Source organism: Pelodiscus sinensis, unplaced genomic scaffold (genome assembly GCF_049634645.1).
Source record: "Pelodiscus sinensis isolate JC-2024 unplaced genomic scaffold, ASM4963464v1 ctg34, whole genome shotgun sequence".
In the NCBI taxonomy this organism is placed as follows: domain Eukaryota; kingdom Metazoa; phylum Chordata; order Testudines; family Trionychidae; genus Pelodiscus; species Pelodiscus sinensis.
The window spans coordinates 8,045,573-8,061,002 of NW_027465849.1; the positions used below are offsets into that span (position 1 = coordinate 8,045,573).

The 15,430-nt window shown below is 66.6% G+C and overlaps 2 protein-coding genes across 6 annotated transcripts; both read left to right on the forward strand.

The window, feature by feature from the left end:
• Positions 1 to 1,854: 1,854 nt before the first annotated feature.
• On the forward strand, positions 1,855 to 10,697 carry LOC106732070 (C5a anaphylatoxin chemotactic receptor 1-like). Of its 4 annotated transcripts, none has more exons than XM_075915119.1 (2): positions 1,855 to 1,949; positions 5,857 to 10,697. In XM_075915119.1, the coding sequence occupies exon 2, from the start codon at positions 5,877 to 5,879 to the stop codon at positions 6,954 to 6,956; it is 1,080 nt and encodes a 359-aa protein (XP_075771234.1). In that variant the 5' UTR covers positions 1,855 to 1,949; positions 5,857 to 5,876; the 3' UTR covers positions 6,957 to 10,697. The 4 variants fall into 4 exon arrangements, with proteins under 4 accessions (XP_075771234.1, XP_075771235.1, XP_075771233.1 ...); XM_075915120.1 differs by having other exon boundaries at positions 1,921 to 1,938; XM_075915118.1 differs by lacking the exon at positions 1,855 to 1,949 and adding an exon at positions 2,461 to 2,552.
• LOC142823774 (C5a anaphylatoxin chemotactic receptor 1-like) lies at positions 7,349 to 15,062 on the forward strand. Of its 2 annotated transcripts, none has more exons than XM_075915116.1 (2): positions 7,349 to 7,632; positions 13,601 to 15,062. In XM_075915116.1, the coding sequence occupies exons 1-2, from the start codon at positions 7,349 to 7,351 to the stop codon at positions 14,637 to 14,639; spliced, it is 1,323 nt and encodes a 440-aa protein (XP_075771231.1). In that variant the 3' UTR covers positions 14,640 to 15,062. The 2 variants fall into 2 exon arrangements, with proteins under 2 accessions (XP_075771231.1, XP_075771232.1); XM_075915117.1 differs by lacking the exon at positions 7,349 to 7,632 and adding an exon at positions 11,679 to 12,339.
• Positions 15,063 to 15,430: the final 368 nt, after the last annotated feature.

Genomic DNA, 15,430 nt, shown 5'->3' on the forward strand with positions numbered 1-15,430 from the left:
CTGGGCCGCCGAGAGTGCCTGCTCCTGCCTTTCGGCCTCCAGGGGGCGCCGGCCGCCTTCCAGCACCTGGTGGTCCAGCCGCTGCGGGGGATGGAGAGCTTCGCCCTGGCGCACAGCAAGGATTTTGGCGTCTGCAGCCAGACCTGGGAGCACCGAGTGTCCCTGGCTATCCGGGGGCTGGACCGGCTGCAGGCTGGAAGTGGAGGGTGGGGATGGCGGAGGGGTCTCACCTGGGCTGTAAAGTGGAAGCCGGAGCTGGCCGGTCCCCAGCCGGAGCAGCGGGCCCAGGCCTGCATGGGGAAGGTGGGTGCGCCCGGAGGTTTGTGCCCCATGTTAGCTCCATCGCCGCCCTGCTCATGGAGCCGTGTGAGAAGGGGAGGCCGGGCAGGGTGGGCTGGCCTGAGCCAGGCCAGGGGGCTCTGCACTGAGGGAGGCCCTGGCCAGAGCCCTGGTGTGGGGCAACCCAAACCGAGCCAAGCCCTTCGCGGTGCCAGTGTCGAGCTGCTGAGGTGGAGCCGGCTTCCTCCGGACTACATCCTGGAGGGGGGGGGGCATGGAAAGGGGGGCACTGTCCTGGAATGGGGGGGGTCTGAACTTCCCCAGGCTGCTGGCTACGTGACCTGGCTCAGTCTGGTCTTGGGGGGGAGGGGGGCGGGGGAGATGTGACGATGGGGATGGGATGTTCTCCCTTCACTTTATGTTGCTGCTGAGTTCTGTCCTGTACTAACCCCATGGGTGTGCCTCAGTTTCCCTGGGCACTGCCCCAATAGCCAGGTGGTGGGAATTTCGGTGCAGCAGCCCCCCCCCCCCACATACACAGTGGCTGACACTGAACCCCGGAAGGGGGTGTAACCAGGTGACACCTTTTCCGGGGATGCCGGACAGGGGCCTGTGATAGGCCAGGTCTGGGCACAGCTGAGGGCGTCTGCTCAAGGCGAATTGCTCAAATTCGGGGCTCCTTCCACCCCCAGACTGGAGACCTTCCCAAATAGGCCACACACCAGTCCCACCGAGCATTCCAGCTGCCTGCCTGAAGCCTCACGAGCAAAACCCCTCCGACACCCCAGCAATATCCGTGCCCCAGATGGCCCCGGGCCTCATACACAGGTGGGGGGTCCTAGCACCCAATCCCACCTACCCCGAATGAGTTCTGTCCGGTTCCAAGAAACCAGCCACAGATCCCTGGTCAATTTACCCTCTGGATCTTACCCACAAATCACGCTGAGCCAGTCCTCTAGCATCTAACATCTAAAGGTTTATTATCACAAGAAAGAAAAGCCTGAGAGTGAGGTTGTTAAAGGATAGTACGTTACATGCACCGAATCTGCCAGTTCTCGGTGCAGGCTCTAGCAGAGATGTCACAGCTGCTGGCTTACAAGTCCTTGGTGCACATCCTATGTCAGGATGGGTTCACAGTTCTTCCCCGCTCGTTGATCCCTGCACTGCTGCATCTGGGATGAAGAGCTGAGCTGAGCATCAAGATGGAGACGGCCACAAGGCCTCTTTATTTCTTGCCCCGCTTCTTCCAAGCTGCAGATGGTCACATGGCCAGTGGCCAGGTGTGTCTTTGGCCTTCAGAGCTCCATTGTTCCCGGGAGCTTTGCTCAGTAGCACATCCAAGGGCTGGGCATTCCTTGTCTGTTGTTCGGCCACAAACGGAGAAGTTTCCGGTATTGACACAGAACCCGTATTCATAATTCCACACCCAGCTACCATACAAGGCTATGGATAGCATATCCAGAACCAGTAGAAGGAAAGCTTTCGTTTGACACCTTACATGGCCCCCTTTGTATCAATTTTTGGGGCAACTCCCCCCCCATGGGTGTAGCAGTGATCTGGCTGCTCCCTTAAACTCCAGTAACATGACACTGGCTCAGTCCGGTCTCGGGGCGGAATGGGGACACGATGAAGCGGGGGATGGGACACTCTCCATTCACTGTATGTTGCCGGTGAGTTCTGTCCTGTACTAACCCTATGTGTGCGTGCCTCAGTTTCCCTGGGCACTGCACCAATAGCGAGGTGTTGGTGGGAATTTTGATGCAGCAGCCTCCCCCCCCCCCCCCATACACAGCGGCTGACGCTGAACCCGAGAAGGGGGTGTAACCAGGTGACACCTTTTTCCGGGGGAGCCGGACAGGGGCCGGAGGCGGGGCTGGCTGCGGGGGGAACTGGGCTGTGGGGTGTGAGTGGATCTTGCTGGCTAGGGGGGTAAGACCCTGGCTCTGGGCCCCCCTCTCCCCGAGATGGGCCGTCCTGGCCGCTCCTGGTCCCTGTGCCGACGCTGTGCTACGCTGTGTCCTGGGGAACCAAGAACCCTTCGGTTCTCCCTGCCGGCTGGGAGTCACCCTGGTGGCTGGGGGGCAGGGCCCGGGGCCCCCCACCCCTGGGTGAAAAGGAGCCCCCCTCAGTCCCCTCTCCCTGCTCCTGAGGCAACGTGCGTGCAAAGCCGCAGAGCTTCCTCTTTCTGGCCGTATAAAACCCTCGCCAGTGCTGCCTGCAGGCGCAAGCACCCTCGGGCTGCAGCACCGCGCTAGCCACGCCTGGCCACACGGGTGAGTGCTCGCCCCTTCCCCGTGCCGGGGGCCTGCCGTGGGGCCGGGGGCCGCATGCCAGTGTCCTCCTGGCCGTGCTCTGCGGGCCGGCGGGGCCTGAGGGGCGCTGGGGGCCGGGCTAGGCTAGTGGCCAGCCGGAGGGGCTGGGGGGGACGGTCCGGTGGTTCGCGGCTCCCCTCTGTACATTGCGGCGCCCCCGGAGCTCAGGGGAAGGGAATGTGGGGGGCACCCGGGGAGCTGGGGGAGCCCAGGGCTGGGTCTAAACTGCAGCGAGGGAGGTTCAGGCTGGACGTGAGGAAAGGGCGGGGGCGGGGGCGCTTGGACAGGGGCCAGCGGAGGCGACGGAAACGATTCGGGGGCTGGAGCGCGTGGCCGGCGAGGGGAGGCCGAGGGATCGGGGCCTGTCCCGTCTGCAGGGGAGAAGAGCGAGGGGGGGGCGAGGGGGGATTTGGGAGCAGCCTGCAGCTCCCTGCGGGGGGGGGGGGGGGGTCCAAAGAGGCTGGAGAGAGGCTGTTCTGGGGGGCAGACGGATCGAGGAGCAGTGGGGCTCACCTTGCAGTGGGGGGGGTCTAGGTTGGAGATTAGGAAAAGCGATTTCCCTGGGGGGGGGGGGGAGCGCTGGGCTGGGTTCCCGAGGGGGGGGGGGAGCGCTGGGCTGGGTTCCCGAGGGGGGGGAGCGCTGGGCTGGGTTCCCGAGGGGGGGGGAGCGCTGGGCTGGGTTCCCGAGGGGGGGGGGGAGCGCTGGGCTGGGTTCCCGGGGGGGGGAGCGCTGGGCTGGGTTCCCGAGGGGGGGGAGCGCTGGGCTGGGTTCCCGAGGGGGGGGGGGTGGAATCTCCGTCCCTGGGGGTGTCTAGGTCCCGGCTTGGCCCAGCCCTGGCCGGGCCGATGGAGTCGGGGCGGGTCCTGGACTCGGTGCCCCTGCGGGACCCGCCCGCTGCTCCGCTGCATTCGCTGACGGGAGGGTCCATCCGCCCGGGGAGACGCTGCCCCTCGGGGGGGGGGGGGACCTGCCGCTCGCTGCCCCCGGGGCCCGCTCCGGGCGGCTCCCCACAAAGCGCCAGTTCGCCACGCGGGGCTCCCGGGCCGGGCCGGGCTGCCTGCGGCGGGGGCTGCGCTCGGGGAGCGGGAGCGCGAGATTGACTGTGGCCGGCTCGGGGCGGGCTCCGGGCGCTTTGCGGTGCGGCCGGGCCGTGTCCTTCCGGGCTGAAATGATGCTCTGTTCCCGCTCCCGCACCCGGCCCCTCCCGCACCCTCCCCTCTCCCGCACCCGGCCCCTCCCGCACCCTCCCCTCTCCCGCGCCTGGCCCCTCCCGCACCCTCCCCTCTCCCGCGCCTGGCCCCTCCCGCACCCTCTCCTCTCCCGCGCCTGGCCCCTCCCGCACCCTCCCCTCTCCCGCGCCTGGCCCCTCCCCCCTCCTCTCCGGCGCCCCCACCCTCTCCTCTCCCGCGCCTGGCCCCCCCCTCCTCTCCCGCGCCTGGCCCCGCCCCCACCCTCTCCTCTCCCGCGCCTGGCCCCTCCCCCACCCTCTCCTCTCCCACGCCCCGGCCCCTCCCCCCTCTCCTCTCCCCTGCCCTTTCCCCTCCCTCACTCTCTCCCCTCCTCCGCCCACTTCCCTGGTTCCCTCTCCCCCCAGTGCCCCCTCCCCTCCAATGGGCCCCCATTATTCTTCATGGCAGTAAGGGAAGTCTTGGCCTGCCGGTGCCCAGGGACCCGCTCCGCTGGCCTCGTGTGAGCGCAGGGGGGGCTGCACTGGACTCGCCTCCTACTCTGGCGCCGTCGCGTGGGAAAGGGGCCAAGCTGACTGGAAAGCCCCCCCCAGCCCGTACCCCAGCTCGGGGAGGGGGCGGGGGAGCGGCTCCCACTGCCCTTTGCGGACCGGCTGGAGATCCCCCCCAGTTCTGGTCTCTAGCTCTAGTCGATGGGTTTTGGCAGCGGGGGGCTTGGGGTGTGTTTGACCCCTCCGGGTTGGAGCGGTGCACAGCCGGCCTGCTGGGGACCCCCCCTGAGCTGTCCACCCCCCAATGGCGTCCCCACCCCCCCTGCTCCAAGCCCCGGCAGCAAGGCTCCAGCGTTACAAAACTTCCTTCCTTCTGCAAACTGGCTAGAAACCCCGCAGCAACCGCGCGGCGGTCAGGTCGAGAGCCAAGGGGAGCGAAGTGACGTGCCGGGGGGAGACGCTGGTGCCTGACTGACCACTAGGCTTCACTGCCCTCCCGGAGCTGGGAATAGGGCCCAGGAACCCTGCAGCCCCTAGGGAGCCGGCCGCTCCCGCTCCCCGAGCTGGGGGAGAAGCCGTGAACCGGAGCGGTGCCCGATCGCTGCCCTTTGGCTCAGGGCCTGGTCCGGAGGCAGTGCAGCAGCCGGCACCCATCCGAGGGGGGCTGCAGCGCAGGGCCCTGGCCCGGAAAGAGGCTTTATAACTAAGGGTTGTTTTTTCCTCTCGGCCCGGATTGCGCAGCGTTGCGGTTTTGTCATGGGCAGGAAGCCACATTGGGCAACGGGCTCCGATGTGCAGTCGCCCTGCGACCGGGTCGCTCCGGGGCAGAACACGAAGCTGCTCGGGCCAGGCCCTTAGCCCCCCGTGGACTGGAGACCTCAGTCCTCCCACCCATGGGTGCTTGCAGGCAGCCGGCCCAGTGCGAATGCTGGCGGCTGCAAGGGGGCAGGCGCAGGATGGGCTGTGGGGTTCAAGTCCCATCCCCAAACCAGGAATGTTCTCCAGAGCAGGATTTTGGGGGGTAGGGATGGGGATGAGCCCTCAGACTTCACAGCCACTCAGCCAAGGTCTGGGGTGCCCGCCAATGTTCCCACTAATGTTTTCCATCCATGTGCGGGATCATTTTTGTTCTGTGCGCCAAGGCATGTGCAGGTGTGCACCACCAAGAGACTCTGGTGGTGCAGGGGGTGGGCACTCTGCCAATTGGCTGGGTGGCATTTGAATCTCTCCTGGAGGGGCGGCATGCCGAGGGGGAAACATTGCTCTTCCCTAGCATGGATGAAGCCACAGCCCATCTGGCAGAGTATCCCGCCTGCAGCAGGGCCCTCAAAGAGCCAGGGAGCGGTTCTCCCCCCACACCCAGCGCCGGTCAGTTCGTATAGATCCTAGTCCCGTGTCCCTCCCAGCAGGACGCCAAGTGGTCCCGTGGGTACAAACGTCCTTGCTGTAAAGTCCCGCTAAACTCCTCACTGGAGAGAGATCATGTGGCGGTGAGTTCCGCAGGTCAGTCGGGAGCTGTGTCTGAACGCACCCCTGCGCTTCTGGTGCAATCTGACTAGAGTGCGTCTTGTGTTGCTTGTTTGTAGGACTCCGAGGCTGGTGGAGAATGAACACCTACGACGACTCAGATGACTATGACTATAAGAATTTGAACTTCACCGCGCCCATAGACTTCGGCACGCCGTCGCCGCAGCCTGTCAAGGTGTCCCCCATCCTGTGGGTGTCGCTGGTGCTCTACATCCTCGTCTTCCTGCTGGGCGTGCCGGGGAACGCGGCGGTCATCTGGGTGACGGGCTGCAAGATGAAGCGCACGGTGAACACGGTCTGGTTTCTCAACCTGGCGGTGGCGGACCTGCTGTGCTGCCTGGCGCTGCCCTTCCTGGCCGTGCCCGCCATCCGCGGCCACCGCTGGAATCTGGGCGCCTTCGCCTGCAAGCTGCTCCCCTCCCTCACCATCCTCAACATGTTCGCCAGCGTGCTGCTCCTGACGGCCATCAGCGTGGACCGCTGCGCCCTGGTGACCCGGCCCGTGTGGTGCCAGAACCATCGCACCCCTGGGCGGGCCTGGGGCGTGTGCGGGGCGGCCTGGCTCCTGGCCCTGCTCATGACGCTCCCGACCTTCGTCTTCCGGACCGTGCGCGCCGAGCCCTTCTCCGACAAGGTGACGTGTGTCATGGACTACGCCCTCGTGGCCGGTCACGGGCCAGCCCTCGAGGTCTCCGTGGCCGCCTTCCGCTTCGCCGCCGGCTTCCTGGTCCCCTTGGTGGTGATCGCCGCCTGCTACGGCCTGGTGCTGGCCCGGCTGCACCGCAGCCGCTTCAACCGCTCCCGCAAGACCATGAAGGTGGTGCTGGTGGTGCTGGTGGGTTTCTTCGTGTGCTGGCTGCCCTACCACGTGCTGGGGCTCATCCTGGCGACCCACGGCCGCCACAGCCCGCTGTTCATAGGGGCCTCCGCGGCCGACCCCCTGATCGTGGGCCTGGCCTACGTCAACAGCTGCATCAACCCCATCATCTACGTCATCATGGGGCAGGACTTCCAGGCCCGCTTCCAGCGCTCGCTCAAGGCCATCCTGCGCAACGTGCTGAGCGAGGACTCGCTGCACTCCACGGGGGACAGCCGCACCAAGACCAGAGCCACGCTGGAGACCAAGTCCACCGCGGAGGAACTGAGCGCCGGCCTGTGAGCCGGGCCGCCCCCCGCCGCTTGCTATGGCTACTTTGGGGGGGGGGGTGGCGCGGTCGCGGGGCCCCGTCAGGCTGTGGGAGGAGCTTTGCTGCTCACGAGCCCGCTTCTAAATTGGCATATCTGCATATTCGTGGCTTCATTATCCTGATTCCCCTTCAGTGCCTCACTCGCCTCCAGGCGCCTGTCTTGATTCCCCTCCCTCCCTGCGTCCCCGGCCCCGCCCCTTCTGCCCATAGCCACACCCCTTCCTCATAGACCACGCCCCTTCATAACTCCTCCCCTGCCCAAGCCCCGCCCAATGCCAGCGTAGGTGGTTTTCAGAAGGCAATGCCTTCTCTTGCCTGCATTACCTGCCACACCTATTTCTATCTTCCCTGAGCCAACCCTGCCATGGGGTGCGAGGCATCTTCACTCACCCCAGCAGCTCCCACATGCCACCCTGTTTCCCCCCAGCGGGGCCCCCCCCGGGGCTCCCTGGCCGGCCCGGCCTTATCTCCTGCCACCATTCCAGCTTATCTTCAGCTGTCCAGCTGCCTGCCGGCTTGTTTGTGCCGCTGGAGGCCGACTGCAGTGATCCCACGGCTTCATCCCGCCACGGCTCCTAGAGAGCGGCCATCCCTGGTCGGCGCGTGGCTCCTGCTCCGTCACCGGCCTCTGGGACTGGCCGGGCAGAGGTGGGAAACTGAGGCAGCGCAAGTCCTGCCCTGACCCTTGAACCCCCAGGGGAGGGTCCTGTTGGGTGCCTCCAGCGCCATGTGACGGCTCAGCGATTGGCAGCCCAATTCTCAGCCCCCTATCGTGCGGCTGCCCCTCGTTAGCCGCACGCTGTTCTCTGGGGTTCACGCCCTCCAGGGCAGCCACCCGGACCCAATGGCGAGGGCGCGGGGTGTGATCCGGGGAATTCGCCTGCCCTTTTCCCTGCCGCGCCCGGTGACCCACGCACAATCCCCCGTCGCATGCGCACGCTACGGCCTCGCTCAGGGGTGGGCAATGATTTTTGCAGGGGGGGGTCACATCATAGATTTTGATACATGGTCGCGGACTGGCTCTGCCCCCAGAAGGGGTGGGGCCTCGGACAGAAAAGATGCCACGCATCCCTAGTGGGATGCTCCCCTGTCCCGGGTCTGGATCGGCCGGGGGCAGGGCTGGCCGGATCAAATGGCTGGGTGGGCTGGATTCGGCCCACGGGCTGTACCTTGCCCACCCTTGGCCTAGTTCCTGGAGCTCCAAGTATAACCCTCTTAATTTCCCTTCCTCCGTTCCTGGGGTGCAGATGTAACCTGTCAGTTTAGGCAGCTAGCCCAGTCTCCTCCGGCAAGGAGTTCCACAGGTTGGCTGTGCGCTGCGTGAAGCAAAATGTCCTTTGGTTTGTTTTAAACCTGTCCTGCTGAGGCAGTCATGAGACTGACATGTGACTCGCCCCACCCCCCGAATAACCTGGATTCCCCTCCCCAATCTCTCCACGCCATCTGGATTGAGTTAGGCCTGTCCCAATGAAACAGCCGGCAGACAGGGACAATTCCCGAGCCGGGCAGACCAACCAGAGCGCAGCGGGGACCCGAGAGGCAAACCGACGACAGCTCTTGTTTCTGGCCGGCCGAGCGCCGTCAAAGCCCGTTTTCTGTCCCCAGCTGGGGCGCTGTTCCCTTCTCTGCTGAGGGCTGCTCTTTCCGTCTGGCTGCAAGCCAAGGCCGTCGGGGCCTTACAATACAGAGGTGGGAAAAGGTCTCCCCCTTTCTCCCTCGCCTCTGGGCCGAGGGCCCCCTGCAAGCCTCGTGGCTTGGACTCCCCTGCCCGCCTCACGGACGTGGGCACCGACTGAGGAGCAGAAAAGTCACCTCGCGTTCCTCTCACACGCCAGCGCCGGAGGGGGCTGGGCTAGTACATTTGGGGAGGGGAGATCCCAAGACTTGGTCCCCCCCCATTGGCGAGGCCTCTCCATCACCTGTGGGTACCGCCAGGTTGGCCCTAAATGGTTACCTCTGGAGCTGTCCACAAAGCGGGGATGTGCAGGGGCGGCACGCGTGTTCTCGCACGGCGGTGGTCGGTGCGTGGTGCCGCTCCCGGGCGCCCCCCGTGTCCCACGAATAAACGTGCCTCTGTCGCTGCGTTTGCCCCGGTGTCCGGAGGTTGGCTCACGAACGGAAACGCGGGCGCCCCGTTGGCCGGCTGTGGGGCGCAGCCTGGGACAGGGGTGTGCCGAGGGTGGGGCCCGCCACCGCCTGTTCTTTTCCCAGCACCTGACACGCAGCCTGGTGGTTCCTGGAGGCTGTAGCCTCATGACTCTGAGCCCAGGGTTGGCTGGCTCGGCCGCCCGGTGTAGAGCATCTGTGTATTGCGTGCCAACCTCCAGGCCCCGAGCCTAGCCCAGCCCCCTTGCTGCCCCAAAGACCAGCCCCTGCTCACACCCCAGACAAGTTCAGAGCCCAGTGGAGGGGTAGGTTTGGCTACACTCTAAGGTGCGTCTAGACTGGCATGATTTTGCGCAAAAGTGGCCGCTTTTGTGCAAAATCTTGCCGCCTGTCTACACTAGCCGCGAGTATTTGCGCAAGAGCACTGACTTTGTACAAAATCAGTGGTTCTTGTGCAAATACTCCGACGCTCCCGCTCAGGGCTAAGCCCTCTTGCGCATGTATTCTTGCTCAAGAGGCCAGTGTAGACAGCCACGTTACTTTCTTGCGCAAGAAAGCCCGATGGCTAAAATGGCCACCAGAGCTTTCTTGCGCAAGAGAGCGTCTACACTGGCACGGATGCTCTTGCGCACAAGCGAATCTTTTGCGCAAAGGCACAGGCCAGTCTAGACGCTCTCTTGCGCAAATACTTTTAACGGAAAAAGTTTTCCGTTAAAAATATTTGTGCAAAATCATGCCAGTCTGTCTAGACACAGCCTAAGGGGTTGTCTACGCTACAGAATTCATTCGAAATAACCGCCGTTATTTCGAATGAACTGTAATAGCGCCTACACCTACAAACCGCTATTTTGAAATAAATTCGAAATAGTGGCGCCCTTATTTCGAATGAGGAAAACCTCATTCTACGAGGAGTCACACCTAATTCGAATGAGCTAATTTGAAATAAGCGCCGTGTAGACACTTCATTCGAAATAGGCGGGCACCAGCCCTTCCCAGGGAGCCCTGGTGGCCACTTTGGGCACAACCAGGAAAACTTACTCTCCTCTCCCCCAGCCCCGGAGCCGTTAAAGGGGTAGACCCCGGCCACAGGGCCTGTGCCAGCTCCAAGCCTGCCAGCCCAGAGCCAGCAGTGGCCACCGGGGCCCCCGATCCAGTGGCCCCAAAACATAAGCCAGCGAGCCACTGGCAGCCAGCCCTCCACCGCTCCCCTGGAGCAGTCTGCCAGGGGCTGGAGAAGGCGGGCGCCTTCCTGGTCCAGGGTGGAGATCATGGACCTTATTCAGGTTTGGGGGGGATGCCCCCAACATCCATGATCTCCGCACTAGACGGAGGAACATGCCCGTCTAGGGCAGGATACCTGCCAGCCTGGCCACCGAAGGCCACATGCGAACCCAGGAGCAGGTTCGCATGAAAGTCAGGTTGGTCCAGCGAGACCCCCAACCCTGAGCTTCCCCTCCCCCATCTTCCCCCTTCCAGCTCCCTCCTCCCAGGTTTCCCCCTCCCCTCCCCCACCCTCTTTTTCCCCCCTCCCACCTCCTTTTCCCAGTCTCCCCCCCAGACTCATCCCCCCCCCCCCCAGTTTTGTTCAATAAACCCAGTTTCTATTTTTGAACACACGTGTGTTTTATTTGACATCAGGAAGGGGGGCTAGGGAGGGGTAAGTGGAAGGACGTGAGGGAGGAATGGGGCACGAGCCCCCAGTGGGGAGGACCAGGGAGGCTCTGAGGGCTCCTCGGGGTGGACGCTCTCCCACAGGGCCTCCTGGATCCTGACAGCCCCCCCGGATGGCAGCCTGCAGCTAGTGCAGCTGGGCTGATGACAACGACCCCACGAGACGCACCGGCGTGCCCAGGGGCAGCTCTGGCTCCATGTGGCCGAGTGCTCTGGTGTCCCGAGTGCGGGCGCTCAGGGCTCTCCAAGACAGGACTGCTCTGCTGTCCCCCAACGAGGCAGACAAGCAAGAGGGGAACCCTATGACCTGTCTGTCCGGGGTGGGGGTCGGGTCCCTTTAAGCACAGAGCTCAGTTAGCCTCCGGCAGCAGCCCCACACGCTAAGTCCTAACCTGATGCCCTGCCCGCACTGGCTCCAGCCAGACTTAACTCCGGTTCAGGGTCCACTCCGCGTGGACGCGCTATTTCGAAATAGATTTTGTGTCTAGCTGCGTTATTTCGAATTCGCTTCCTTCGAATTCACTATTTGGAATGAAGTGAATTGGGAATAGCGCTGTAGTGTAGCCGTGCCCTGACGCTGGGGCCAGCCCTCGGGGTGGGGGGAGGGCAGGGCAATTCGGCAGCTGTGTCCGGGCCTCGCCCCTCCCCAAGGCAGGGGTGCAGTTCCCCTTTCGGGAGCTATTTGGAGGCCTGTCACAGGACAGCTGTGGGGAATGGTGCTGCTCTCAGCAAACCCAGCAGCTGCTGACACAGCCACCCCTGCAGCCCAGCCCAGCTCTGGGGCTGTCCCGGAGCCCGGGAGGGGTGGGGGTCAGAACTGCAGCACGGCCGGGGCGGGTGCCTGCTTCGGGGGCTGTGCCCGGGCACATGTTCTCTGCCTCTGCCCAGCTGGGCTAGAGCAAGGCTGGGGACCATTTTTGGGTCGTGGGGGGGGGGCGCTGAGCCCCCGGAAAATCAGTGGGGGGCCGCACACGAGTGGGAAGCCGGGAACCTCAGGGGCTGGATCCCCAAGCCGGGGGCCACCTGCGTCCCCCCCCCGGGGTCTTAGGTTCCCCTGCGCTGGGCCAGTCGGACGCTGCCAGATGCAACGAGTTTGCCAGGTCGCTGGTGGCCCTGGGCTCTCGTTCCCCGTGGGGCCCAGCGCACGTCGGTCACAGCTGTGCCAGGCGGCCGGTGCGCCGGTCCTCCCTGCCTGTGCGGGGGGGAGGCAGCGCCAGGCCGGAGGGTGGGCGGGGGATTCCTGGCATTTTCCGTCACCCCCCCTGCAGGCTGCACCCTGCTCCGCCCTGCGGCTTCCCCATCGCCTGCGGCTTTGTGTTCGGCTCCCGGCGGGCAGGCCCCGTTGCTCAATCCACGCCTGGCTGCTGTGACACCAAGAAACCGCCGTGTCAGCACCCGCCGGGCCCGGGCTTTCTGGGGGAGCTGCCGGGGGGAGGGGGCGTTAACCCTGCCGTGCCCCAGGCTGTTCCCCTTTCAACCCCCGCCCGGCCGCGACGGCCAGCCCCCGGCGGGGTGGGGACAGCCAGCGGGGAAGGCGCCGGCTTGCGGTGCTGCTGCAGACACCCGGCGCGGGCTGGGGTGAGTGGTTTCCATCGCGTGGTGCCCGCCAGGAGGGAGCCCGAGTCGGCTTTTCTCTCTTGGCATTGCTGGCTCATTGGGGCAGAGCCTGCCCTGCCCTCTGCGCGCAGCCCCCCCCGGGCCCCACCGGGCACAGCGGGGGCTGGGGGAGGGATCCGGGGGGCCGGAGGCCGGGCCCCACCGGGCACAGCGGGGGCTGGGGGAGGGATCCGGGGGGCCGGAGGCCGGGCCGCGCCGGGCACAGCGGGGGCTGGGGGAGGGATCCGGGGGGCCGGAGGCCGGGCTGCGTCTAGCACAGCGGGCGCCAAGCTTGGTAACCACGAGGTCACTGTCTCAATGTAAGGGCAACATCAGCCCCAAATGCCCTGGCCCCACGTCCTTCCTGCCCCGTTTCCGAGGCCCTGCCCCTGCCCCGCCCTTCTCCGAGGCCTTCCCCTGCTCATTCCAACCCCCTGCCTGCCCCGTCCTCCCTCCCTCGCACCAGGCTGGGTAGGAGGTTGGGGGGCAGGGGGCACAGGCCTGGGGCAGGAGGCTGGGTGCGGGGGGCGGGGTTCAAGGCAGGACAGGGGTTCAGGAAGCAGGCTCTGGCTGGGCACCGTTTAACTGTGTGTGTGTGTGTGTGACACAGGTTTGCCAAGCTCCCTCTGAATGGGGTACAGAAGTGGGGGGAGAAAGGACGCCCCGATATCAGCCCCCCTTCTCCCTCCCACCCCTGCCCAGCAAGCAGGAGGCTCCCGGGGGCAGCTGCAAGCAGGGGGTAGGAGCCGGCACTTGATAGCTCCCCGGCCAAACCAGTCAGGGTCCCCTGCCAGAGGCGCCGAGATCCCGCTCGACTGGGCCAGCGGATGGCTTGGAACCTGGATTCGGGTTCACCGGCGGGGGCTGGAGCAACTCCGGCTCCACAGGGCCCCCCACAGAGCCTGGGGCAGAGCGGGACTCCAGAGCAGCCCCTGTCCGCAGCGGGGGGGCCACCCAGCCTGGCCCCAGTGGGTGGGGGCGCTCCAGCCCGGCCCCCCGCCGTTAATGGCTTAACGATATTTCCCCCGGTAACCACTGCAAGATTTTACAGGACCCCAGCACGGAACGGGGCCGTGGGGGGGGGCAAGCAGGGGGCCCCCGTCACGCCGAAGCGCCATTCCGGCCCGGCGGGTGCCTGCAGCCACCCCCCTGCGTGGCCGGGGCCGGGCTGGGCCCCGAGGTCTCGGTGGCCGTTCCCGCGCCGGAAGGGGAGACCGTCACTCACACCGACTTGTGTTTGCAGGCAACGGCACCCGGGCGGAATGAACGTCACCGAGTGGTACGAGGATTACGGGGGGGCCTTGCTCCCCAACTTCACCGCGCCCGACTTCGGCGCCCCGCCCGCCCCGCCGAGCCCCGTCCTATGGGCAGCGCTGGCGCTCTACGCCCTGGTCTTCCTGCTGGGCGTGCCGGGCAACGCGGCGGTCCTCTGGGTGACGGGCTGCGGGCCGCAGCGCACGGTGACCGCCGTCTGGTTCCTCCACCTGGCGGGGGCGGACCTGCTGTGCTGCCTGGCGCTGCCCTTCCTGGCCGTGCCCGCCGCCCGCGGCCACCGCTGGGATCTGGGCGCCGCCGCCTGCAAGCTGCTCCCCTCCCTCACCATCCTCAGCATGTTCGCCAGCGTGCTGCTCCTGACGGCCATCAGCGTGGACCGCTGCGCCCTGGTGACCCGGCCCGCGTGGGGCCCGCGCCACCGCACCCCCCGGCGGGCCTGGGCCGTGTGCGGGGCGGCCTGGCTGCTGGCCCTGCTCCTGACGCTCCCGACCCTCGTCTTCCGGACCGTGCGCGCCGAGCCCTTCTCCGACAAAGTGACCTGCGGCGTGGACTACGCCCGCGTGGCCGGGCTGGGCACTGAGGTCTCCGTGGCCGCCTTCCGCTTCGCCGCCGGCTTCCTGGTCCCCTTGGTGGTGATCGCCGCCTGCTACGGCCTGGTGCTGGCCCGGCTGCGGGGCAGCCGCGTGGCGCGGTGGCGCAGGCCCACGGTGGTGGTGCTGGTGGTGCTGGTGAGCTTCTTCGCCTGCTGGCTGCCCTACCACGTGCTGGGGCTGATCCTGGCTGCCCGCACCCCCAGCGACGGCCTCTACCGGCTGGCGGCCGCCACCGAGCCACTGGTGGTCAGCCTGGCCTACGCCAACAGCGGCCTCCACCCCATCATCTATCTGGGGCTGGGCCGGGGCGTGGGGCGACGCCGCCTGGCCTACGCCCTCCAGGAGGAGGGGGCAGACCTCAGGGGCGAGGCCACGTCCACCAGCAGCGGGCAGGCCACCGAGACTGTGCAGTAGGGCCACGGGGACCCCCGGGCGGGGCGGGGAAGCCGGCAGCCCGGCCGCGAGGCCTTGTGGGCTGCTGAGCCTGGCTGTGGTGGGGGGGGGAGCTGGTAGGAGGGAGCTCCCCAAGATCTGCGCCCAGCCCAAGACTTCCCCCCAGGGAAGGGTCAGCGCTGAATTCCTAGGGAGCCCCCGCCTCCCCACGCACCAGGGGAGTGAGCACCGCCCCCTCCCCTTGCACGGAGCCCCCGCCCCCCCACGCACCAGGGGAGTGAGCACCGCCCCTTCCCCTTGCACGGAGCCCCCGCCCCCCACGCACCAGGGGAGTGCGCACCGCCCCCTCCCCTTGCACGGAGCCCCCGCCCCCACACCCACCAGGGGAGTGAGCACCGCCCCCTCCCCTTGCACGGAGCCCCCGCCCCCCCACGCACCAGGGGAGTGAGCACCACCCCCTCCCCTTGCACGGAGCCCCCGCCCCCACACCCACCAGGGGAGTGAGCACCGCCCCCTCCCCTTGCACGGAGCCCCCGCCCCCCACGCACCAGGGGAGTGAGCACCGCCCCCTCCCCTTGCACGGAGCCCCCGCCCCCCCACGCACCAGGGGAGTGAGCACTGCCCCTTCCCCTTGCACGGAGCCCCCGCCCCCCCACGCACCAGGGGAGTGAGCACCGCCCCTTCCCCTTGCACGGAGCCCCCGCCCCCCACACACCAGGGGAGTGCGCACCGCCCCTTCCCCTTGCACGGAGCCCCCGCCCCCCACGCACCAGGGGAGTGCGCACCGCCCCCTCCCCTTGCACGGAGCCCCC